At 40.5% G+C, this 27061-nt stretch overlaps 1 protein-coding gene across 2 annotated transcripts in view; it reads left to right on the top strand.

Annotated features, from left to right (window-relative positions):
* The first annotated feature begins 4421 nt into the window (after nt 1-4421).
* Nucleotides 4422-27061, top strand: part of LOC116044196 (transformation/transcription domain-associated protein) — a 92095-nt gene continuing 69455 nt past the window's right edge. For both annotated transcript variants that reach the window (XM_035997300.1, XM_035997301.1), the window contains exons 1-30: nt 4422-4508; nt 5099-5285; nt 6397-6446; nt 6741-6851; nt 7106-7210; nt 7612-7695; nt 8067-8123; nt 8289-8414; nt 8960-9037; nt 9403-9491; nt 10069-10165; nt 11001-11139; nt 12531-12609; nt 13202-13436; nt 13549-13885; nt 14000-14097; nt 15239-15433; nt 15601-15792; nt 15887-16052; nt 16155-16411; nt 18227-18427; nt 19692-19843; nt 21867-22066; nt 22366-22583; nt 22918-23115; nt 23348-23608; nt 23848-24009; nt 24330-24426; nt 24739-24860; nt 26718-26888. In XM_035997300.1, coding sequence (XP_035853193.1) covers nt 5186-5285; nt 6397-6446; nt 6741-6851; nt 7106-7210; nt 7612-7695; nt 8067-8123; nt 8289-8414; nt 8960-9037; nt 9403-9491; nt 10069-10165; nt 11001-11139; nt 12531-12609; nt 13202-13436; nt 13549-13885; nt 14000-14097; nt 15239-15433; nt 15601-15792; nt 15887-16052; nt 16155-16411; nt 18227-18427; nt 19692-19843; nt 21867-22066; nt 22366-22583; nt 22918-23115; nt 23348-23608; nt 23848-24009; nt 24330-24426; nt 24739-24860; nt 26718-26888 — 4377 coding nt within the window. In that variant the 5' untranslated portion in view covers nt 4422-4508; nt 5099-5185. The remainder of the gene's footprint in view (nt 4509-5098; nt 5286-6396; nt 6447-6740; nt 6852-7105; nt 7211-7611; nt 7696-8066; nt 8124-8288; nt 8415-8959; nt 9038-9402; nt 9492-10068; nt 10166-11000; nt 11140-12530; nt 12610-13201; nt 13437-13548; nt 13886-13999; nt 14098-15238; nt 15434-15600; nt 15793-15886; nt 16053-16154; nt 16412-18226; nt 18428-19691; nt 19844-21866; nt 22067-22365; nt 22584-22917; nt 23116-23347; nt 23609-23847; nt 24010-24329; nt 24427-24738; nt 24861-26717; nt 26889-27061) is intronic.

Raw genomic sequence — 27061 nt, 5'->3', positions numbered from 1 at the left:
ATGTAAAGGGAAAACATAAAAAAAATGGAAATGGCAAAGAGGGGAGAGATTCAGAGGCCTCAAGGGCACTTAATGCCAGAGTTTTCCAAACCGTCAAAAACATGACAAATTATTATAAATGCAGGTGAGTCACCTCAATAAAGGAAGCAGTGAAAAAAACAGGATGTGGTGGTAAACAATTAGTTGCCTGCCTGGGTTGTGAAATGTCAATAAAGCCTGGTGTGCGGACTGGAAGAAATACCACTGTGCTTTGAACATGGCGTCCAACTATGCTCCAAATCACAAGTGACTGTGCACAGTTAATCAGTGAATCTTGAATGGCAGTAGAAACTGTTTGGTTTTATTCACTAAGTACACATTGTTCAATTGTGGTGTTTCAAAACAGCAAGGCAACTCAGCTGTAGCAATTCTAATTTGCTGTAAATAACGATCAGATCAAGACATCAATAAAAACACTGTTATTCAAGAGAGTACGTAACAAGTTGTGTGTTACTAAGTAACCAGTCTGTCATGTCTGTCATGACTGACTCATCTCAATAAAATATTTCATAAATCTGCCAGGTTCGACCAGTTTGTACCATGTGAAATAGAAAGCCTTATTCAGTAGGTTCTCCTCACTTAACTTAGGATGTCCCATATTTTAAGTGAGTTCCATGTTTTTATTGATTATAAAGCAGATTCAGGTGCTATAGAAATACTGTGAAAGTAGAAGAGAAAAGCACACAGCCCGTATTCAGAAACTGTGTCTTCAAAACGAGCCGTCAGGACTTCCACATCAATTGTGATGTCACAGTACTATAAATAGGCTATTGCAGTGCCATTACAGTCATTTCCCCGGCTGCAATAACAGTGCAGAGACACAGAGAGCGCACATGCAGAAGATCGGGAAATGCTGACCAATCAGAGCAGACTGGGCTTTTTTGGGAGGGGGGCTTAAAGAGACAGGCACTAAAATGGAGAAATTCAGACACAGGGTGAATGCAGACAGACAGTATGAGAAAAATAATGTGTTGTAATTAATGCATGTAAACATGTTCTAGTAAAAACCCAAAATACAAGTATGTATCTGAAAATGAGCATAATATGGAACCTTTAAGAGAGCTGTGCTTGTCAGCCAATCAGTGTCCTACATTGTGACTACTCTGTAGGAGTAGATGTACAATGTAGGAGTTGGCCCCTGTCCAAAAGCTCATGAAATAAACCTGGGGCATTGCGAGATGATTAATGAGGCAGGAAAGAAGAAAAAAAGTTGTTTATGTGAAATACTTGGATAATCTCACCTCTTTGGGCCTTAAACACTTAAACCCATCTGAGAATATTAGAGGGGGAAATGATTGGAACCACTTGTTTAATCCTAAACAATGTATTATATTTTATAAGCTTAGAATGTGTTTTTTCATGTAAAATATTCACTTGAAAGTAATTATATCTGGCAAATAAACTTCCCTCTGAAATGTAGATGAGTAGAAGTAGGCTATAGCACGAAATAGGAATACTCAAGTAAGTACAACAAAATTGCACTCAAGTACAGTACTTGAGTAAATGTACTTTCTACCACTGTTACTTTCCACCACTGTTAGTTTTGGTAGATTTGAAAACGCAGAACAAAAAACAGAACAATATGAAACCCTTTCAGGATATGGCTGATTTAGCTGATACGGTATCTGGATATATGGTATCAAATCTGACAATGCAACACTTTGAACATATTAATTAGAAAAAGTTTGCTGTCAAATATTTTTGTTGTGATCACAAATTCTATAATTTGGATTTGGATTGTACACACGACAACTACACAATTGAGAATTTTACAGCAGAGAAAGAAAGAAAGAAAGAAAGAAAGAAAGAAAGAAAGAAAGAAAGAAAGAAGCAGGATCTGGCAGCAGTGATTGACCATCAACACCTTCAGTTCGCTGTACACAGGGTTTGGTTGCTTTTCAAAGCCTTGCAAACCAATTACCATCATCAGTGACAGACTTGGCCTCCCTCGGTTAAACGCAAAATGTTTTACTCTGACATCACACCTATTTTCTGCTTACCAGGTGACAAAGACAAAAGTTATCTGCCAGTCCAATTTTAAACTCCAGCTAATTAAAAACAGCTCAGGGACAACACTTACATTATACAATTTCCAATAACAACCATAGTCAAAAGTTGGAAGAGTGTCTGCTAAACAGTCTTTTAAACAATTGTTTATCATGTCCTCTTTTTCTGCAGACCCCAGGAGTGCATATGGGTTGAAACAGTGAATGTGCATGGGAGCTTTAGACGCATGAATAGATATTCAGGGTATTGTTGATGATTCAGACTCAGCCTCAAAGAAAGTACACTTCTTTCTATATGAGAAATAATGCAGGGCTGATCAGGCTTCATCATAAGGGCATCAGCAGCCGCAGCTGTGCACTGAAAAAACACAAATCTAATGGGCACATGAGTGGTTTTTGGAAAGCCGGAGAACCAGTGTGTCATCCACTCTCCACTCTCAGGATAAAGCCCCTGTCACACAAAAAAAAAAACACTAATGAAACTAACAGGACAGTGCAATAAGCCTGAGACAAACATCTTTTAGCAGATCATCATTACTTAGGGAACAGAGAGCGAGAAAGAGAATGAGAATGTCACATTATACGTCAAATTACCTCTTATATTATACATGACGTTAAGTGAAAGGCTTCCGCAGTCTTTCGCCAGTGGGTTCACTCTATGGAAAGAGGATTCTATAAAGGAGAGAATTATGAATTTAAACCCATTAGTAAAGCATGTGGGCAGAAGACATGCCAAGATAAATAATGACCATCTTTCAACCCGACTTCATTATTTCCAAAGCTATTGAAACAAGCATTATGAAAAAGAAAAAAATGTCAAGCGTTGTTGCCATATACACACACTTTCATTTGTGTGCATGACAGCAACTTATGTTAACAATGACTTGCCAATGCAAGAAAGAAGAGAGAGAAAACTACCTGGATCAATGAAAACCAGAACAGCCATTGCAAAATCATTTTTGGCTCCCATACTCTCAAATAGTTTCATGAGACATATCACCTACAAAATTATTGACAAAACCACAAAACTCCCTACTCCAGATTACTGGCTGACCTCTATTAATGTCACACGTCTTATCTTCGAGCACTATCTTATGAAAGTGTCAGTTATTAAAAAAAATCCACTTTATAGATCAAGATTTAAGACGAAAAAACACACATACTAGGCATTAGAAAATGATGTGGAGGAAGAATGGTTGCAATACTTTGTCAGCGTCATTACTTGTTCTGTTCAAAGAGGTCCTACAGCACATGTTGGCCTCAGATCAAGAGATGAAATACAGGTGTTTCATTACACACCATGGGCTTAGCACTATGCTTGTTTTACATTTAGCACTGAGGATTTCAGAGCATGGAGAATTTAGAGCCACTTTCTCCTTCAGTGGGCTGCCATCTTGTGGTGAAAAAATAAACCATGCTAACTATGTAAGAAATTAATTAAAACAATGAATAAATTAACTAAATTCTGTTCTGAGTCATTCCATATTGTGGCCCACCCCTCATAATTCTTCACGCAACAATTATTATCCATCATAGTTCCCATTAATATTGAGATCTTTTAGGTTACCAGGTTGTGAAATTTCCCTCTGGCTGGTCTTAATTCTCCTCTGCCATGACACTTGCATTATATTTTAAGCATCGGGAAAATCCCTCCACTAATCCAGTTGACCCCTGTCGTTATATCTTAAACAAAATGAATACACATTTACAATTACAGAGATGGGGGATTGTGGTAAAAAACATTAAATTCATTCATTCATAACTGCAGACTTATTGGCTTATTTGGAATTGCAAAACTCATGACCCACTATTAATTACTTTATTAACATTGAAAATACAGAATTAATGAGTTTAAAAGAGTAAGACCCAATAACTTGGGACTAACTACAAATAATATTAAGAGGAGGAGAAACAACAGCAATTATCTTTTTGCAACATGGCAAACCAAAGGTTATTTTAATTTATAATGAAGTAATAAAGTCTACCCAATACTGCAATAGGTGCTTTACATGCTCTATTGCATTTAGATAAGCTAGAGTAGGCCTACACCACTCCCAGATGGTATTGCCCATAGACATTTATGCTATGGTACTGCCCATGGATGAGACCATGCGCAGTTACCCGCAAATTTACTTCCTCTGCTAACAATCCTGGGAGCCAGATGACCATCGAAAACGATGGTCTTATATCCACTGGTTTTGACTGTGTATCGTTCCGCTGGTACTAGAAAAAACGTTTTGACAAATAAAAATGATTTTCAAAAAATTGAACATCAATTGTATCACTTGTCTGCATATATCTTTGTCGGTCAATCAATATTATACTGTATATATACATTTATAGGGAAAATATGATACACAATACGCGGAGGGATATCAGACATCTTTGCTGGTCTCAAGCCCGGAGCAGCAGCAGCGAGAGCGCGGCGGATACGGAGCGACAGTTTCCTGTCTGTGGTGCTGGGTAAGTGCAAATGCTTCGATTTTTCTTTTAAACGCGAAATAGAAGGTTTTCTCCACACCACCCTGTTAAGGAATAGCCTTTGAACATGTTCTTGTCTGAGAAAAGTTGTTTACTCCCTGTGGCCTATGTTTATTTTCTCTTCCAAGTTTGAGTCAAACGTCTGGGGATGCGCGAGCGCTTTCTTTCTTTGGGAAAGCTAGCTTATTAGCTAACGGTTGCTAACGTGTTATGCAAAAGTAATAGTATATGTGCCTGTTGTGGCTTTATTGAGCGGATGCATAAGCATGTAACTCCTCTTAATAATAAAATGGTTACCGCTTTGACGCTGTTTTTAATTCACAAATGCTATCGGAGTATACAAAAATTGTGCTAGCTGATGCTTGTTACGATGTCATCACAGTGCGCCCTCGAAGAGGCATGTTTGTGAATCTGTTACCGGTTTGCTTGTAAAACCTCTTTGGTCAAACACAGTAACTTCCTCGAACCAAGACTGTATTTTACCTAAATGTTCTACAAACATAGATATTATAGTAATGTATTTACTTAGATTAACGGCAACGAATTTCTTTCCCCTCCTCTCATTTCTTCAGTGCACATGAGATCACAGTGAGATCTGTGCAGGCTGCTGTCTGCCGACTTTCCCCACCACAACAGCCCGGTCTGTCCCATCTGCCACCATGGCCTTTGTGCCCGCGCCCAGCCCCACTGTGGTCGACCAGACTACACTTATGAAGAAATACCTGCAGTTTGTGGCAGCACTCACAGACGCTAACACACGTAAGTTCATAGACCTCGCAGTGTATTGCTAAGGTTAGACATGATTAATCTAGACAGGAGTTAAACGTCAGATGTCTGACATGTCAGAAGAAAGCTTCATAATGATGCAGTTTCCGAAAAGTTCTATCTGTATTTCATCCCATTTAAAGTGTCAAGCGCACGTTTACTTAACCCTTGTGTTGACTTCGGGTCACATTGACCCGTTTTAAATTTTTGTTTTTTATCAGAAGACATGGGACGTAGAAATAAGCGCTGAAAATGTGTAGAAGAAAAATTTTAAAATTTAAAACGTTGGAAAAAGCAAAATCAAACTGAAAAAAAGGATCAAACTGTGAAAAAAAGGCGTCGAAAAAAAGTTTTTTTCAAGGTTGAAGGGAAGACAACACAAGGGTTAAATTGTTTGTTACTGTAAATGTAAGTCAGTAAATTGATGCACTCATGAGTTTGGTGTTACCTTCAAAAGTCATACCCAGCAGTGATTTAGAGCCAAAGGCTTTTCATTTCATCGTTTTATTTTTGCTTCCTTCGTGCTAACTTTTGGGCTGGTTTTATTTATTTTTTAGAGCATCAACAGGTTATCAGATGAAGTATTGATTAGTGTGGATGCAACTTATCCCACTACTTTAAATCGACTTTTTTTAAAATTATTATTATTAAGAGTCAAAGATGTTTGTATGATAGGAGTTGCTGTAAATAATGTAGCTATTAAAGCTATAGGTATACAAAAGTGTCTTATAATATTTCTTGTTTGGAACTAAAGTTACAAATTCAAAGAACACATTTCACATACATATTTATTGCATTGCACCTTTTCTTGCTTAGTGTCCACTAAACAAATGATGGTTCAGATAAGGTACTTGTGCTTAGCATGGGCGATGTGATGAGAGCGATATGCTTTAGTCCAGTCAAAGGTGCGTGTGTCTGGGAGAGTGTGTGTGAGAGTGTGTGTAGAAGTGTGATTCTTGATGTACCTTTTGATCAAACTGGACGCTGAAAGTAAAACTGATAAGATCTGAGAGCCCCTGCTGAGCACATGGAGACGGCCATGACAAGTGAAACTGTATCATTAGCAAGTTTGAGTAATGGCGACATTCTGTCCTTCAACTTCCAGCTGATGAAACTAAGCTAAAGATGATGCAGGAGGTCAGCGAGAACTTTGAGGTAAGTTTGATGAATGTTCTCAGTGTGTGCTGAAGGGGATTCATTTTAATTCTCTTGATTTATTATTATGGATATTTAAGAAGTTTGATAGATTCCATAAAAGCATAATTCTCTAACGATGTGTTTGAGCTGTAACTGAACCTAGGAAGTATACGGTATGTTTTTGATGCAGTGATATACGACTGCAGCCAAAGAATGAGAATCTTTGATGAAAATTTGCACAGCACTGAAACATGACTGCAGGATATACTGAGTTACTACATGACATAACATGTCTTGGACTTTCAATTTCAGAATGTGACATCTTCGCCTCAGTACTCCACCTTCTTGGAACACATAATCCCTCGCTTCCTCACGTTTCTTCAGGATGGAGAGGTTCAATTCCTCCAAGAAAAACCTACACAGGTATGTGGCTTCTTCCTACACTCACCAACTTCAATCTATTCAGCAATGTTCAAAACCTTTAGCAGAAATACTGATTTGGTCACCGGCATTAGTCTCATTAATAACATTAAGTAGCATGACTGCCGTGGATATGGTCCAACATTCACAATTGAGCTGACTCGCTTGCTATGATAATAATCCCATGCACCCACATCAAATGGTATAATTGTACCAAAGCTGAATTCTTAACTTAACATGTTATCCATTTTTTTCAGCAATTGAGAAAGCTGGTGCTGGAAATCATCCACCGCATTCCAACAAATGAACACCTTCGTCCACACACCAAGAACATCCTGTCTGTGATGTTCCGCTTCCTGGAGGTATGAGTCCTATTCTCTTACAACACAAAACACAAGTTTTTTCATTTTACATCATTCACTTACTATAAAACTGTATTTTTACCGCTCATAGTTGAGTTGCCTTACTTTTTAACAGCTAATCGGTTTCCAAAGCTCAATAAATGCACATAGAGTGCTGGAAAATAAATATAAACCCGCCCCCCGAAAGCTGCTACATGTCTGTGGTGGTAATAGTTTTTTTTTTTTGTCAACATTGTACAAAGAATTAATGGAACTGGATAATTACAGTGGATGGGAAAACAGTGAAAATCGTTGTCACTCTGGGTAGAGGGCAAATAAATATTATGGAGTTATTCCATAGATACAAGAGCTATTGTGTTGCCATGTCACATTCATGTTTTTCCCTCTTTTTTTCTTTACAGATTGAAAGTGAGGAGAATGTGCTGATATGCCTTCGCATCATTATTGAGCTGCACAAACAGTTCCGGCCTCCAATCTCTCAGGAGGTGAGAACCATAGCAATGTTCCTTGACATTTATGAATGATGTTGTAATATATTATGAATAATTAATTGAATTGTGAAATATTTTTTTGAAAGTTATATAGGGCTGTGCACAACTTAGTAAATTCAGAGCTGACTATTTGTCAATTTGATTGAAAAAGCTGTCAAATTGTTTCCCTGTGTTTTGTACCTGTTCTGTTGAATGCAGACATGCAGAGCGATTCTTTTTTCATGGTCTAGTTCTCACAAAAGCATATTTGTCAATGTTCATGTGATGCCAGAGATGGGATTATAAATGATTAGTTTCCTCTCATTCTTTATGAAAAAGAAAAGAGAGTTTGGATTAATACTTTTTCCATAATCCTCTCTTCTCAGATTCATCACTTTCTAGACTTCGTGAAGCAGATTTACAAAGACCTTCCGAAAGTTGTTGTAAGTACAACCTTCATAGCAGTGGCTTTGCTTTTCAAGTGTTTGGTTCGGACTTGGTAACGTTTTTACTGGAAGGACTGAGTAACTTGTCATTTTCTTCTCCTCTTTTCCTTTTCACCTGTGTCTGTGTTCCCTCTAACCACTGTGTCTTTCTGCTCCCACCAGGCCAGGTACTTTGAAAACCCGCAGGTGATAGCAGAGAACACGGTTCCCTCCCCAGAAATGGTAGGGATGATCACGTCGGTGTTGGTCAAGACTGCACCTGAGAGGGAAGACAGCGAAACACGAACAGTAAGCTAGCTAACCAACAGTTTGTAGGAGTTTATGTCTCCACTGTTTCAAAATCCATACTGCATACTTTTACAGTACTGTCTGTAACCACAGGATGGTAGTAGTGCACCGTGTTGCTCACTTTCAGCATATATTTTCGAACTAAATGTATTATAACACATGCATTTTTGTCAGTTTAACATGCCTTAATTCTAATTCTATTCTCTTTTTTTTTTTTTTTTTTTAATGATTTTTTTTGGTTTTCATTTTTACGAAGACTGTACTGAAAACAATCTTACAGCAGGGGGAAAAAGTGTGACATTTTGTAATGGGAAATGTACAAGACCTGACAATGATTTAAATCAGCAACCTTGTGGTCAGATGTCCACTTCTCTGAACCTGACTTTGTTTTATTTCTTGTTTACTGTGTACAATGGTATATCTGCCAGAATCACTTTATTTGATAGGGCTTCAGCTGAAGAAGGGTGTGGTGAATGTCCAGCAGTTACGTCATCCGGTTATTTCAGTCATCCTCATTGTGTTTCTCACTTTGTTTCTGCCTCTAGCACACCATCATCCCACGGGGCTCCTTGTCTCTCAAAGTGCTGGCAGAGCTGCCTATCATAGTGGTGCTGATGTATCAGGTTTGCGACTTCTCTAAATATAACCATCCACGTTACCCTTGGTAACGTGGTCCAATAACAGAATTCTTTTTATTTCAAAATGTGTCATCTGCTTTTTGCCTAAATTCATTTTACATGCAAAGAAAACATAAAAATGACAGTGAATTTGACGTTTAGGACAAAATATACTTGCCTTTTATTTAAAAAAATGTTGTCTCCGCTAACTGAATTGGCTCCTCCGCATTTTAATAATAATTGGAGTCATGGAAGTTTTAACACATTTGCCTATAAAAATAGATGTAGAAACATGGAGTTTTGGAACCCATTTATTAAAATCAGGCTAGTTTTTCATTAATCGAGATTGTGTGTTTGCTCTGTCCCCTTAGCTATATAAGCTGAACATTCACAATGTGGTGTCAGAGTTTGTACCCCTCATCATGAACACCATCATGCTCCAGGTGTCACCGCAGGCCAGGTGAGATAATTGTGTGTGTGCGTGCGTGCGTGGTCTGTTTAAGTGTGTCTCAGATAGGACTTGAATTTACCTTTTCAACAAATTTCATTTGCACTTTAACTCCATCAAACGGAGTTCAGGCACGTTTAAGAGAATGTTTTTTTTTTTTTTTTCCCTACCCTCCTTCTCTCTTGTACGTTTGTTGATACTTTTGCCTGACACTTTGTCTGCCAAACCTGGAGTTAAAATCCATTTGGGGAAGTTAAAATAGTAGAAATTGGCTTAGCAGGAGGTGAAACCTCTCCGGGTAGGGAAAGACTTGTGTTAAGCATTCGGAACAGGAAAGGAAATGGAGCAAAGTTAATTTTGGAAAAAATACCCCTACCAGTCTATTGCAGGTACAGAGAGAGTGTCTTCCTGACATGCAGTAACAGCTGTGATGCAAAACAATCAAGTCGCCCATGTAGAATTGAGTCCCATATGTAGACACACAATTTCAACCCCTGTAATTGCCACCTACTGCAGGTGTACGACATCATTAACGTCTTTGATGGGACCAAATGGCTATTATATGTAAATTGTGCCGTTTCCTTTGCAGGCAACACAAGCTTTATAACAAGGAGTTGTATGCAGACTTCATTGCTGCGCAGATCAAGACACTGTCATTTCTAGCCTACATCATCCGAATCTACCAGGTACACCTGTTTGATGACTGCGTGTTGCATCAGTTTTCTCTGTTAAATAGCTTCACTGAGTCATTGTGTCTTAAAGGAAAATAGTTGTCATTTATAGTTGAAGCCCTTTCACTTTCATTATTGTATGGTTTTTCTCACCAGTATTTGGCAAAGTGTAATATATATATACTTTAAGTGCTTGTTTTTTAGAAAATGCCTATCCTCTTGTCAAACTTGGCCTAATATTAACCACTATCAAAGATCCCCAGAACATAAAGATGTAGATGTAATAAATCCAGCAGACATGTTTTGAAGGATTGTTTTTTGGGTATTATTGCTTTTTCTGGGTGTCAGGTGATTGACAGGAAGCAAAATGTAACACAATGTGCTCACTGATATGAAGACACAGAAGCTTGGAAGAAAAAATATAAAACAGACACTTTGAAAAATTAAATTAAGACTGCATTTACATCATACGGTATTTAGTTTGTCCACACTGAACAAGAATGAAAGGCACTAATAACTTCTCTAAAGCTAGCTCCTGCTACACTGACTGTGTGCCGACATTATCAGGAACAGGGTTTAAAGACAGTTGGCACAAACATAAAAAAACACTGATGATACCAACTTCTAACCCACCTAGAAGAATTCTATTAGGGGATTTAGTGAACTGTTGTTTGTGCTGTTACAGTCTGTCCAAAAAATATATCAAATTGAATACTTGCTCAAACATTTGGCTTGTATTGGTATTGACTTGGTAATTATTTTTTCCAAACATAGCTTGCTTCAGTATGCAATACTTTTTAGAATAAATTGTGCTTTTAATCATATGTTGTATGTGTGTGTCTACTATCAGGACCTGGTAGGGAAGTACTCTCAGCAGATGGTAAAGGGCATGCTGCAGCTGCTGACCAACTGCCCCTCTGAGACTGCTCACCTCCGCAAGGAACTGCTCATTGCAGCCAAGCACATCCTTACAACTGACCTACGTAGCCGTATGTGTACACACACACACACACATACACACACACACACACACACACACACACACATACACACACACACACACACACACACACACACACGCGCACACACACGCACACACACGCACACACACGCACACACACGCACACACACGCACACATCCCTAGGAAAATGAGACTTAAGTGTTTCTAATTTCTTTGTGCGTCCGTCTGTCCAATCCTTGTGAACCCCCTGGAGGGAATTTCTTCAAATTCGGCACAACCGAATCAAGGATGTACTGATTGGATTTTGGTGCTCAAAGGTCAAGGTCACTGTGACGTCACAAAACGCGTTTTTGTCAAGAATTCCTACCCTGATTCTGACAACATTTCACACAAATATTTAATAGGATAAAATGATAGCGATAACAGTTTATATCCAAAAGGGCAAAGGTCAACTTCACTTTGACATCATCATCACAAACTTTTCTGGCCATTATTTAAGACCATAACTCAGGAACAGTAGGGGAGACATTTGGTCGGATACTGAATTAGTGACACTAATCTTGAAACCGTGGTGATTGTATAGATCTCCTCTGCTGCCAGGTTGATGATGCGTGTGAAGCTTCCATGTTTCGCCAAAACATACACCTAATACCTTTTTTTTTTGCTTCAAAGTTCTCACTACATATATTATATGAGTGTGGACAGACATGGATTTAACTGCAACTTGACTGATTGGCGAAGGCATACAACCGCGAGGTAGTAATTCTAGTTCTTAGCTGTCAAACTGTGGCTTATACCTCATTTTGATTTGGTGACTGAGCGGTGAAAAGAGAGACTGAATGAAATGGAATAAAAGCTCAACCACCCATCAGTGAAATATTGAACGATACACATTTCGGATGATTTTCTGCATTATACCGTGAGTTGCTTCTGTGGCTCAAACCATTGCCAGTGATTCGGCACATTTTCTGCAAGAGATCTGACATTGTGTAGTTGCAGAAAACTATAACTAGGTGTTTTAGTGACCGTTATCTACCTGTCAAAGCAGGGGAAGGGACAGTGACAGTTATTACATTTAATAAAACAATTATTATAAATATTATTCCTTATTTGGTTATTTCTCATATCCCGCTGTACATCAAAAACATATTTCAACATAGGTTGTCATTTTTTCCTTTTACTAGGGGTTAGAATATTCATAAGGTCTTATATATCTGAGCAAGTCAACATAAATATATGTATACAAATAAATCTAAAGAAATTAAAATAACACTGAAATAACATACAAAACACAAGCATATCAAAATAGAATTTGTTGTATATATGAATTCACCTTACATAGATCTGCAGTCGGATACACATAGGAAAATATCCATATTATGTATCATATAATATAAAATTATCCTGTTTTGTTTCAGAGTTTATACCTTGTATGGACAAACTTTTCGATGAATCCATCCTGATCGGTTCTGGTTACACCGCTCGGGAGACTCTTAGGTGAGTTTTGTGCGTGCTCACCATCATTTGATCTCCTTTGTGTCAGTACCCTTTCTCTCTTGTGGTTGATGGCTCAGCCAGGTGCATGTTAAGAAGTCCTAGCATATCAGGCAGTTCTCTGCTGCCGAAATTCTCAGGGAAGCTAACTCCAACGCTGCAGCACAGATCGCACTGTCAAGTTGTCATGTACACCTGCTTCTCACGAGGGCATGCTGCGCACACACCCCCACCTTGTTGACCCTCTTCAGAATGCCAAACTAGCTCACCTCATCAACAAAATAGCTGTCATTTCACATTAGTACTACATAGGAAACAAGGCAGTTAGCTGAGACCGGGCAGGACTACCAGTGTCACTCATTAGATCGCTTTCTCTCTCCCTTTCTCCTCCATATCTCCCTCGCAGTGCCAATTGCATCCCAAAGCTACTTTCCATATCTGTTAAACTTTTCCTGTCTTCTGCTTTCCTGATTACTACTTTTTCTGCCAGCTCACTGGAGCACAACGTTTTTCAGTTTTCATTACTATTTAGTTATGAAATATAATTATAGTTCCACTCCAAATGTCATTGTTACATGTTTCCATTACTTTCCAGACCCTTGGCCTACAGCACACTAGCAGACCTGGTGCACCACGTTCGTCAGAACTTGCCCCTGACAGATTTATCCCTAGCTGTGCAGCTCTTCGCCAAGAACATTGATGACGAGTCACTTCCCAGTAACATCCAGACCATGTCCTGCAAGCTGCTACTCAACCTGGTAGACTGCATCCGGTCAAAGTCGGAGCAAGAGAACGGCAATGGACGAGACATCCTGATGAGGATGCTGGAGGTAGGCAGCCCAGAGCTTGGATCAGTAGACAAGACACTGATGTATATTACATAAACATTCATAAAGAAATGTTGAGTCAATTTTCCTTCTCTCTCACTCTCCTATAAATCAGGTGTTTGTGCTGAAGTTTCACACCATTGCACGGTACCAGCTTGTCTCCATCTTCAAAAAGTGCAAGCCTCAGTCAGAGATGGGTGTGGTCGACCCAGGGGTGTTACCCGGGGTACCAGCCACACCCACCCCATCCACCACCCCTGCCCTTCCACCTCCCGCTCCTCCTACGCCCGTTGCCGCGCCGCCTCCACCCCCAACAACGTCCTTTGACCGAACTGGTGAGAAGGAAGACAAGCAGACCTTTCAGGTGTCGGACTGCCGCAGCTTAGTCAAGACTCTGGTGTGCGGTGTAAAGACAATTACTTGGGGCATCACCTCTTGCAAGGCCCCAGGAGGTGAGATGACACAGGCATGGCATATAAATGCACGTCTATTGATGATTGTTTGATGAAATTTGGATTTACCGACATGCACTAATTCCTGTTTTTATTTTTTAAACTTTTTCCCAGAGGCTCAATTCATTCCTAACAAGCAGCTTCAGCCAAAGGAGACACAGATCTACATTAAGCTGGTAAAATACGCCATGCAGGCCTTGGACATCTACCAGGTACAGCCAAAGATCTTGACTTTACCATCACTTTTCATTGGTGTAATGATAGAAACACCCCCAAAAAAAAAAAGTTTGCCTATATAAAAATTCTTAAAGCGTAACTCTCGCCAAAATGCAACCTAGGGTGTTTTTGAGAATGTACCCGAGTCAAACATTTGTTTAAAAGCATAATTAGGACACAAACGCCACTTTTAAGATTTACCGTATTTTAGTTTTTCGGTCAAATGGTCTTTTGAATGGGAGTGCTAGGGACACTGCTTTGATGGCATCAAAATCTCTATTTTTAAAAAGCTAAGAAGGATCAATACAACATGAAACTTTGCTCAAAGTATCACCAGGGGCTCTAGACATGAACTTGAGCATTGAGAACATTGTTTGTGTACACAGCGTTTACTAAAAAAGGTTTTGAACGACTTACTTTAGCAGTTGTTGTTTCCGGTCGCTACCATCTCGCCAGTCAATAAATGTCGATCTCCGAATGCGAATGAACGGACTCCATAGGAGAAAATGTCATTCTTATATGAGGCTCCTTTTTCAACTACAAGGTCAATATTGTTTTTCACTAACGACAAAACAACGAATTATCCGTGCATTTATATGGAACTAAGCTTTAGGAGCTTTCCATCTTTACTCTCCTCCCTGTTACGTTGCATTCGGAGATCGACTATTTTTGACTGACAAAGCGGCGGCTGCCAGAAACAACAGCTACGGTGAGTTGTTCAAAACCTTTTTTTTTAGTAAACTCTGTGTACAAAAACAATGTTCTCAATGCTCGAGTTCATGTGTAAAGCCCCTGGTGATACTTCAAGCAAAGTTTCATGTTGTATCGAGCCTTCTTAGCATTTTTAAAATAGCGATTTTGATGCTATCATAGAAGTGCCCCTAGGACTCCCATTCAAAAGATCATTTGACCGAAAAACGACAATACGGTAAATCTTAAAAGTGGTGTTTCCGTCCAAATTATGCTTTTAAACGAAAGTTTGACTCGGGTACATTCACAAAAACACCCTAGGTTGCATTTTGGCGAGAGTTGATCTTTAACAAATAAGCATATGTCACTAAGACATGGCTCTCAGAAATAGAATGATTTTAAACCCAACAGCAGCCCAGTGAAACAGCTGATGTCTCTCCTGACCAGGTTCAGGTTGCCAATAACCAGCAGACGTACATCAGGGTGGCCAACTGTCAGACTGTACGCATGAAGGAGGAGAAGGAAGTTCTGGAGCACTTTGCCGGGGTCTTCACCATGATGAACCCCCTCACATTCAAGGAGATTTTTCAGACAACTGTGCCGTACATGGTGGAGAGGATCTCGAAGAACTACGCACTGCAGGTACATGCTATCTCCTGTATAAACAATGTGTGAATTAGTTTTGTATCCCAGGTAATATGTTTTTCTCACAATGAATACAAGTCAATATGTAATAATTGAGATAATAAGGTCTTCTGTCTTAATTCATCACTTGTGCTCAGGTCTTTTCTTGTTTTTCTGTTTCCCAGATTGTGGCAAATTCTTTCCTGGCCAACTTGTCAACGTCTGCTCTATTTGCCACCATCCTAGTAGAGTATCTTCTTGAGAGACTACCAGAGATGGGCTCCAATGTTGAGCTCTCAAACCTTTACCTCAAACTCTTCAAACTGGTATTTGGCTCTGTGTCACTGTTTGCTGCTGAAAATGAGCAGATGCTCAAGGTAAATGGATGTTTTTGTCAGACTAGTTTTTAAAATAATTTTTTTTTTTAATCTATGTCACTTTTGATTAATAATGTTGTCCCTGTTTTCTCAGCCACACCTCCACAAGATTGTGAACAGTTCCATGGAGCTGGCCCAATCAGCTAAGGAACCCTACAACTACTTCCTGCTTCTCCGGGCTCTCTTCCGCTCCATTGGTGGAGGCAGTCACGATCTGCTCTACCAGGAGTTCCTACCCCTTCTACCTAACCTGCTGCAAGGTAAAGTCTCACACACCATTACTCTGAATTGAAGATGAGTCGTATTTGAATGTGAAAAAGTACACCCCACCTTTTTCCAATCTCCCCTTTCCATGCTATTAGGTCTGAACATGCTGCAGAGTGGCCTTCACAAACAGCACATGAAGGATCTATTTGTGGAGTTGTGTTTGACGGTGCCAGTGCGTCTGAGCTCCTTGCTGCCGTACTTACCCATGCTCATGGATCCGCTGGTGTCTGCCCTCAATGGCTCTCAGACTCTGGTCAGCCAGGGCCTTCGCACCCTGGAGCTGTGTGTGGACAACCTTCAGCCTGACTTCCTCTACGACCACATTCAGCCTGTCAGGGCCGAGCTCATGCAGGTGGGGGGTTGTTCTTATCATCATGCCCAATGCCATTTTTACTGAGCTGCCCTGCAGCACACATTTAGATCCTACAAGTAACTGATTTACAGTGTATCCAATCATTAGACCATTCTCTCAATATCAGTTAGCATATCTGCCCTCTAGTGGTCAACAGAGGATCAGGCTATATCTGCAGACCATGCACTGAACCAGGATCAGTCACACACGCGTAATAATGGAACCCACGCAACTTCTAGGCAAGACCCGCTCTTGAATAGCATTCACACGCTCCTATTGGCCTGGCATCCATGCTTGCGCAAGGTAACGGAACCCGATTTCTTCAGGTCCTATCCCCTGACCAGTCGGCTATCCTAACCTTAACTACTCGAGGTCATTGCCTAAACCCAACCAATCGGGCTGCTTCGTAGGGCAGGACTTACCTAGAAGTTATGTGGGATCCATAATAACGCGTCACACACCTCTTCAGCGCAATACTGCTGAACTGTGTAGGGTGATTCCCGCCCGCAACACCAAGTCATGTTTTTCATTCCGCTAGCTCAGCATTGGTAAAAATTAGGGCTGCAGCTATCGATTACTTTAGTAATCAAGCATTCTACCGATTATTCCATCGATTAATCGAGTAATCGGATAAGAAGTACTTAGTAAACAGCAATAGTAAATATTTATTATTGCTGTGTACTTAAAAAAAAGGAAACCTGTCTTTTGTATGTTAATATTTTTCACCCCCTTCCCCTTCTTGCCTCTGGCTCTTTGCACTGGATATGCAAAGAGCTGTTCACTAACCAGAGGGTAAATGTGACGGTACAAAGCTTACAGCAGAGCTATTCAACTACACTGTTCTGGGGAACACATTTTCAGAAGCCTAATACACAGTGAGGAGAAAGAATAAAGAATGCCGACGTCACTGGCATGATGACGTCATTCACGTGCATATTAAGTGGCCATGCTGGGGGAAGGAGCCGGTTTGTTTCCGGCAGCAGCTAAGTTTCCAAAGATTAGTAGCAAACTAATAAACAGTTAGACTACAAACCGACAGCTTTGTTTTAGCTTGTTGGTAAAACATCGCTATTTGCAGAGTAGCATGCTGTAGGCTAGTTGTGTAAAACAGCGCGGTGGACGAGAGCAGCAGACGTTAGTTAGCTACCTTGTGTCGGGTTCGCTCCGTGGAATGGATGAGTAGACTGGATGTTTTCTACAAAGATGATGTAGCAGCATGTTTGCAGCTTAAAATGATCCCAAACTTTCTGTTGTTTTCTCTCGCCTGTCTCTTCTCTTAGACCCTCGCTATTTTCGGCTTCGTTCATTTGTAATCTGGGCCGTCAGTCTTGTGCATACACAGTATATAAACGTCTTGTGTCCACAGAAGTGTCAACCTGTTGTGTGCGCTCGTAATTATCCTCCGTGCGGAAACACAGTGAGCCGTACAACCTTAATTACATTGATTCGATCATTCGATGCATTGATCGAAGCTTCAAGGCAAAGAATTTTGCTTCGAGGATTTTTTGTAATTAAATTATTCGAGGAATCGTTTCAGCCCTAGTAAAAATAGAGCCAAATAAATAGATGTGGTTTTAGTTGAATTATGACTTCATTGCTATCAATATATAGTAGCTTATAACATACAGCGACTTATTAGCCTTAGCCCAGCATTTTGTTGTTGTTTAGTTTAGTGTAGCAGTAATGATTGTAATTTGTCATCACAGTTTTGACAGTGATCTGCCCTTTTAAGTCATACAGTATAATTCCCTTCTACTGTTATTTCCTGTCAACACTAAAGCTTAAAATGTGGCTCCTTCTCTTCCTTTGCTGCAGGCCTTGTGGCGTACCCTCCGTAACCCGGCTGAGAGCATCTCTCATGTAGCCTACCGGGTGTTGGGAAAGTTCGGTGGCAGCAACAGGAAGATGCTGAAGGAGTCTCAGAGGCTGCATTATGTGGTGACTGAGGTCCAGGGACCTAGCATCAAGGCCGAATTCACTGACTGCAAGGCGTCCATACAGCTACCCATGGAGAAGGTAAGACCACATCAGTGGCAGCGAATGCTTGCATTATGTTCTCTGTTTTGTTAAGTTGTTTGCAGATCTCTGAGGAGGAAAGTACATTTCCTGAAATCAGTCTCCCTTTTTACCTTTTGTATTTCAGTTTTAGAAATAAATAATTTAACGTAAAAGAGCTTGATATTCCTCATTATTGTGCTCCACTGAGAGCAATATATCCTTGTCAGGGCTTTGTGTGTGTGTGAGAGAGAGAGAGTAAGGAGATGTGTGTGTCCTCCAGGTAATTAAATTCATCTCCTGTTTCTCCTCCTCATCCCCAGTCAGTAATCATCAATCTAGTCTGGGCCACCATGACGGCATTATTTACTCTCACTAATGGCTGCTCCTTCTTTCTGGCTATCCATCTGTGTGTTTGCCATCATCATGGGCGCAGGCAGCACACACAGTCTCACACACTCACTTTCCGCACAGGCTGACGGCATGAATCTCTAGCAGGCTCATGATACAGCCATATGGATAGTTGGCACATTGAGGGAGAGGCAGTTTAAAGTGCTGTAAGGTAAAACAGAGAGATCAAATAACAGTTATTTGAATAACTTGAATCTCTTCAACGTTGTACGAGTAAAACAATCAAAAGGGATTTCAGCAGCATTTCTGAATTCCTTCTGCTTTGTTTGCCTTTGAAGCTCTTTTCCAATTCCATTTTACCTCTTGAATATTGTTTTTTACTGACCACATCTGAAAAAAATTTTTTATTAGGTCTGTACTCTTAAAAGACTTGAGTACAAAGCTGTCTTTTCTGCAAATTTGCATTCAAAATTGTCTTAATTTTCATCTTCAATTTCATATCTAAAGTAATATAATGCTCGTCAGAGTCTCAGTCCTGACAGAAATATCCTCATATCCTAATACACTGACAGGTCTACAATTCAATTCTGCTGTGCCCTCATCTCTCCGCTCACCCTCCCTCTATTCTTGCATCTTCCTCATCTTCTCCTCTCTGTTCTGAGTGGCATTAATTAGTTCATTTTCTCCCTTTTTAAGTGCCTGGCTGCTGTGGCTTGTCAGCCCATAATGTAGAAATCATAATGACCTTTGCTCGGCCAGATGGTGCCCTGTGTTACTTCCTGCAAATTAATCACATGTATAGTCGCATATCGCATTTTAATTCCCATATTAATAATATGGAATATTGGCATTTTGCAACATAGTAACTTGTGTTTTCAGAATATAAAATGGTGACGATTTTAAAGTAAGATTTGTCTGGTATATTCCTTTCAAGGCGATAGAGACCGCTCTAGACTGTCTGAAGAGTGCCAACACAGAGCCCTACTACAGACGACAGGCCTGGGAGGTCATTAAGTGTTTCCTGGTGGCCATGACCAGTCTGGATGACAACAAGCACGCTCTCTACCAGCTTCTGTCTCATCCCAAGTAAGTAAACATTCTGGGTTTGATTTTGACTGTGGCTTACGCCTAGATGTTGTGGTTAATATGGTATTCATTTACAATGAATTAATATTATTTCAGTTGTAATGCAGTAATCAATGCTAGATTATAGATGTGTTTAGACTATTTTATTTATATATTTTAAGGAACGTCCTTGACATTGAATTTCTCTACAAACATTCAGTGAACTGTCTGCTTACGTCTACACAAGTGGCAGGAGATGATACAGCCTCATGTGTTTGAGTAGGGCTGAGTACCGAACTTCGATAGTATCGAAAAATGCCTTGTCATTCAATACCGAATTTCAATACCTAAGGAGTAAATCTCATCAGCCTAAGTGAGCCAATAAGCATGCAGCATGTTTGAATCAAGATCTTCTAGTGCTTGTGATTGGCTGTCTAACGTTACATGTCGAAGAGGCATACAGGAAAAAAACAACGTTATGCACAGAGATGGGGCTCACATATGTTGCTGTTGTATTTTGAGAGGCTTGACTACAATGTGTGTCACAAGTGAATGTGCAATGTTGTAACTTCTTTTTGTTAAAATGTATTTTATAAAATTGCTATATAAAAATAAGTATAGTTCAGGAACTGGTATCAATGTCACAGTATTGTTATTGGTACCGATATCGAAATGTTTTGAACGATATACATATACAACCAAGTCTCTGATCAATCATCCCCCTCTTTAACTTTTACTTGACTCAACTTGACCTTGATCTCCAATCCTGCCCACTGCTTAACCCACCATTCCTGTCCACCCTCTCCTAAGCCCACTCACCACACCAGGTCTGTGTGTATCATATTGCCTCCACCCCTATCCCGCCACCTGCTGACATGCCCTCCTTTTTATTCTCTCACATCACGTCTTCACCACCCTCCCCACCACACACTGCCTCATCAATTCCGTCTCAAGAGCGGGAGTTGCTAATTACGCACTCGCAGGCCCCCCACCCCCTGGCAGGCTTCACTGCGAGGCAGAGACACATACATGAACAGACAAACAGGAAGGGGGGGGTTGGTTGTTAGGTGGGTTAGTCACATTACCATCATTGATCCCCGGCAGGGGCTTATTGACTTGTCTGTTTTTGCTACACCATGCCCCTTACACTCTCCTGTCATTATGCACTAACACACACATGCACATGAATATGTCTGTGTGCCCATTTCTGGGGGGATAATGAAGTGTGTCAGTTATGATCATGGGGCCTGTGCGTGCCCCCTCCTCTTCTAAGATGTCTCGATTTGCAGTGTCCTCTCTTGAAAGATTTTGTCTCCTTTATTTCTCTCTCTCTGCCTCCCTTCAACTTCTTTACGCATCAGTCTTTGCCTCAGTATTTGTGACTGTAAATATACCCTTTCAGTTTTAAAAGAAAAAAAAACCCATAGAGCAAATAATGAAATGCCAACTGGGGACACCACAGCAGTGTTGGAGTGGCAGGCCCCTGGATGAATGAAGGGCAATCTATCTGACTTTTTGTCAGCCATCCCGCCCCTTACTTTCTCCTGCTTCCTTGGCTCCTATCACCCCACCCTCCCTCCCCCTCCACTTCTTCGCTCTCCTCCTCCAAAGAGCAGTCTTTTAAATGGCAATAATGAAATGAAGTGATCCATCAGGCCTGCCCCTGGCGTGTGGCATTATAAAACACAAGCTCAAGCATGGAGAAAACAGCTGCTCAATCACACCAAGGCCCAGTTGCCTTCAGCTGCAGTAAATAACAGAAAATACCAACAGGGGACAAAGAGGGAGGAATAGGAATAGACAGACAGAAGAAGCTCAGAGGAGAGAGAAAGTTTAAGGACGGAGAAAATCAGAGTTACAGATTTACGGACTGCAGACAGGCGATGGACATGGATCTTTATTTTGAAATATTTTGCAAATGGGCTGAACACAAACCACATAAAGAAGGTTTCAGTGGCACTGCCACATATTATTATTTCGTCCTTGTTAATATGTAATCCTCTTTTACATTAATACATTAATTGTGTGGTTCTCTCCCCGTTAGCTTCGCTGAGAAGTGGATCCCCAATGTCATCATCTCTCACCGCTACAAAGCACAAGACACGCCTGCCCGCAGAACTTTTGAACAGGCCCTGACTGGGGCATTCATGTCTGCTGTGATAAAGGACCTGAGGCCCAGCGCGCTGCCCTTCGTGGCCAGCCTGATTCGCCATTATACCATGGTCGCTGTGGCTCAGCAGTGTGGTGAGTGACTGGTGCTCTTGCTATTCTCTACATCTAATATTAGCTTTCTGTTTTACACTGGTATTGACATTGTTTCCCAGCTGCACAAGAATATCAGTCACTTTCCAATTTTGTCCTTTCTCTGGTTTTATTAACATTCTGGCTTTTTCATTTTGTATTTGACACAAAATCAAATAATAGAAATGTATGAGTTACTTGCACTGTAACACATAGTTGTAACATCTTTTAATCAATACTACGATTCATATATTTCACGTTAAACATGTTTCCTTTCCACTTGTCCTCCCCCGTGATCCCAGGTCCGTTCCTGCTGCCGAGCTACCAGCTGGGCAGCCAGCCAAGCACAGCCATGTTCCACAGTGAGGAGAACGGCTCAAAGGGCATGGATCCGCTGGTTCTGATTGATGCCATAGCTATCTGCATGGCCTACGAGGAGAAGGAGCTGTGTAAGATTGGAGAAGTGGCCCTGGCTGTCATTTTCGATGTCGCCAGCATCATTCTTGGCTCCAAGGAGAGGGTATGTCTCTGGAAGGAGCGTGTTGGAGGGTTCAGTTATTTGTAAATGTAATGAAGACATTGGCACTTATGTGCCAATTGCTTTGTACCTGTGCTGGACATTAATATAACTTAGGAAATATTTTAATCTCAATCTTGTGCTAGATCAACCCAGAAAACGTTATTCTGACAAACTGGTTATTGCATTTACATATTGAAGTTTGAAGTGAACATCTGATATATCTTTTTTTGCCAGTTTATAATCATTCTTTTATGTGTTTGATGTATGTTTTCATATTTGTTTGTTTTTAAATGGGAATCAGTTAATCATCCTGACGTCTTGTCTACATCTTCAGGCATGCCAGCTGCCCCTGTTCTCCTACATTGTGGAGCGACTGTGCGCCTGCTGCTATGAGCAGGCCTGGTATGCCAAGCTCGGCGGCGTGGTGTCCATTAAGTTCCTAATGGAGAGACTGCCCCTGATCTGGGTGCTACAGAACCAGCTCACCTTTCTCAAGGCCCTGCTCTTTGTCATGATGGACCTCACAGGAGAGGTGAGAGGACATTACTGAATAATCTAATATTTAGCAAAACATTTGTAGAAGAGACACCTCTGTTTATTGATTAGGTGTTGAGAACATAGACTTACCTGCGTTTGTTGTCGACTTTTCTGTTCACATGATGTCTTGCAGCAGGTGCGATGTAACAATTTGTAACTTTCCTCTTTGGTTGCACCACTTACTGCAGTGGCATTGTACTTACTAACGTATTGATTTTTGCAATAAGGTGTCAAATGGAGCAGTAGCCATGGCTAAGACCACCCTGGAGCAGTTGCTTGTGCGCTGTGCCACTCCACTGAAAGATGAAGAAAAGACTGAGGAGCTTCTGGCTGCCCAGGACAAGTCTTTCCATATGGTCACGCATGACCTGGTCCGAGAGGTCACCTCCCCCAACTCAACCGTCAGAAAGCAGGCCATGCACTCCCTGCAGGTGCTAGCCCAGGTCACTGGCAAGAGTGTAACTGTCATCATGGAACCACACAAAGAGGTGAAACCAAGGACTGTAAAGTTTCCTATAAATGTTATGCTAGACAAGACTTTTTCTATGTAAAAAGCATTTCAGCTTAAACACAAAATGGCTGCAATTAAGGAGTGTGTTTGATCACTCTGGACTGATGCCTTCTGAGAATTTCTCCATTTTAAAACAAAGCCTGAGTATGAAATACAGACTGTCTGTCTTTTAATTTGCATTAATTGATGTTTTTTTTTGGGGTTTCCTTATTTCAGGTGTTGCAAGATATGGTTCCGCCCAAGAAACACCTGCTCCGCCATCAGCCTGCCAACGCCCAGATCGGCCTGATGGAGGGCAACACCTTCTGCACCACCCTGCAGCCCCGCCTCTTCACGATGGACCTCAATGTCATGGAGCACAAGGTCTTCTACACAGAGGTATGAAAGTCACTGACGTTAATCATCAATGTACTTTTCCTAAATGTTTCTTTTTCATTTTTATACTATGCTATTTATATAGAGCTCTTTTTTTCCATATATAAACTATATTTAAGTGACATACTTTGGCACAATGTTATGTGGTGCAAGGGCATCTCAGGCTTAGATTTTGCATATTTTCACAAAATATATAAAAGGAGAAATGTGTGTGCATCTGGCTTAAACATTTTACAAACAGTTGACTCTATTAAACATAAATGTCTTATATCACTACTTTTAGCTGATTATTGACCTCTGACCTTTCCCCCCCCTCCTTCTAGCTGTTGAACCTGTGTGAGGCAGAGGATGCTGCTCTGATGAAGCTGCCCTGTTATAAGAGCCTTCCCTCGCTGGTTCCCCTCCGCATTGCTGCTCTCAGTGAGTAGAACCTGCTCAACTTAATAATGGTCCCCTGTATTATTGAATTTTTGCAGTTGGTGCTTAATCGTCTTTTGTGTTTTTGTGAAACCTAATATGACAGATAGTATTTTACTACTACACCTTACTACTGTCATGTTAGCAGAGACTGTTTTGATAATTATTGCTGACCACATTTTGTGACTTTATCTTGGTTTTACCAGTGTGTGAAATGGATTAATAGCTATCATACTAAAATGACTACTTTAAAGTATTTAAATAACTTGACTTCTGTTTTGGATTATGGTATCGACTTGATCATCTCTTGTTTAGATGCCCTTGCAGCTTGTAACTACTTGCCACAGTCCAGAGAGAAGATCATTGCTGCCCTGTTTAAAGCACTCAACTCCACCAACAATGAACTGCAGGAAGCGGGCGAGGCGTGTATGAGGAAGGTCAGTGCAACATCTCTCGTTGTTTTCCTGTTGCTTGTAAATGGTTTGGATTTGGGTGATTACACATTACATTAGGGCTGCACAATCTATCGTTTTTAATCGTCATCGCGATATCAACTGGCGCAATAAACGCATCGCGAAAGGCTGCAACATATCACCAAAGACACTTAGATTGTTTGTCTTAGTTGAAAGAAAATATCAGTAAAAAACTGCACATTAAAATCTAACTGTCATTATTTTTTAGTGGTGCCTTTTATAATCAGTTCAATTAAAAGAATGTTGGAAATGATTTCCTTTAATTAGTTTTAAATTCAACAAGCGATTTGTTGTATTTTAGCAGAATACGGAAAGCAGCAGAAAGCAGAACGGAGTACACTTTAATATCTGTTTTATTTATCGAAAGTAATATTGTTATCGTGATATTCAACAACGTTATCACATATTTTCCTCACATCGTGCAGCCCTCATTACATCATAGAGGCTGCATTTTAAAATTTTTATAATCCACAATCTCTGCCACCTGTTGCAAGATCTTTGTCACCTGTCAACACCGTCTTTGTTTCTGTCCCATTTTAGCATCTTAACATTGGCTCCAGTTTAAAAACAATTGATTTTGAATTAATTTCAAGACTTTATCGATTACTTAGAACGCTGAGACCTGTGTTAACATCACTCACTTCAACTGCAACTCCCTTTGAGCAAAAAACCGCCTGAGATCCACAGACATGACCTTTTTAAATCTGGATTAAAGACTGTGCCCTAAGCTATGAAGCGATCTACTCAAGTTCAAACTAGTGAAATCACATTTTCTACACCATTGAAATGGCCCTCTACTGTGTCACCCTTATGCTTTCCCCTCTGAATTTATCTATTTGTAAAATGTGCTCTTATATTATTTTAGAGCCTGTTAGTTTGTTATTGGTGTGTTATTGTTGTGTTGGTTTTGTTTTCCAAGTATAGTTTTTTATTATCTTGGTTTGCATGGTTCTCTTGTTTTGCTTCCTCCCTGCCTCATTCGTTTTTTATCTGTATCATTCATGTCATTTGCCATCTTAGAGGCCCTCTGGTAATCCTCCCCTCACACCATTTCCCCACCCAGTTATCTTCATATGGACCTCCCTCTGCTTTATCACACTCTCCATGAACCAGTCGTGCCTCCATTCATCAAAGTATCCATACCATCCTAGCCTCTATCCATCTATCTCAAGCTCTTTGTTCCTTTTTCCTTCCATTTCTATGTCCTTCATTTTCTGTCTCTACCACCATCACTCCTTTTCACTATCTTTTTTTTTCTGCACAGCCGTTCTCTGCTCCCTCCATTCTTTCATCTCTGCCCTGCTAGCACTAATGAGCGTTGCCATGGCCCGATCGATACAGGATGGAGGTTTTTTTTCTCAGCAGTGAGAGGAAAATTAATGTGGCTACCAATGTGGAATCATTCTCGTGTGTGTGTGTGTGTGTGTGTGTGTGTGTGTGTGAGATTAGGCATGGGTGCTTGTTTATGGCTGGTCATGCCCTCATTTGAGTGGCCTTAGTTCCTAAACAGAGACACAAGAGGTAGCGAGCAGTTCATGGGTCTAAAAGAAACTGACAAGGCCAGGTCTAATGTAAAGAAAATATGATTCGTGGAAGGGAAATAAAAATGATTTGGCGTAACGCATTGGTCACAATACAATTTGCAAACAAAGTGCCAAGATATGTTTTTATGTAAAGTTTGACAACATCAGAGCAAAACAACCCTGTATTCTCAGTTAGGATAATAATGTCAAAAGTTTCTGTAGAGGCATATTTCAGCGAAAAAGTTTAATTTAAAGTTTTTGAAATTGCAAAGAAATGTTTCCCTGTACTCTGTTGTAGTTCCTGGAAGGCGCAACCATTGAGGTGGACCAGATCCACACTCACATGCGGCCCCTACTGATGATGCTGGGTGACTACCGCAGTCTGACACTCAACGTGGTGAACCGCCTAACCTCAGTCACACGGCTTTTCCCCAACTCCTTCAATGACAAGTTCTGTGATCAGATGATGGTGAGAAACCTCGACCTCGGTCTTCCTCCTCATCTCACAACATTTTTTATTCAAAACTCTTGACAGCACATAATGCAGTTCATCATGGCATCAACATGACAACCAAACCTTCTAACTGTGGCAGTTGGTGCTAGGCTTGAAACTGTAGATTATTTTTTTATCTAAATATCTGA

Source organism: Sander lucioperca, chromosome 22 (genome assembly GCF_008315115.2).
Source record: "Sander lucioperca isolate FBNREF2018 chromosome 22, SLUC_FBN_1.2, whole genome shotgun sequence".
NCBI lineage: Eukaryota > Metazoa > Chordata > Actinopteri > Perciformes > Percidae > Sander > Sander lucioperca.
This window is presented reverse-complemented; position numbering and strand designations above follow the sequence as displayed.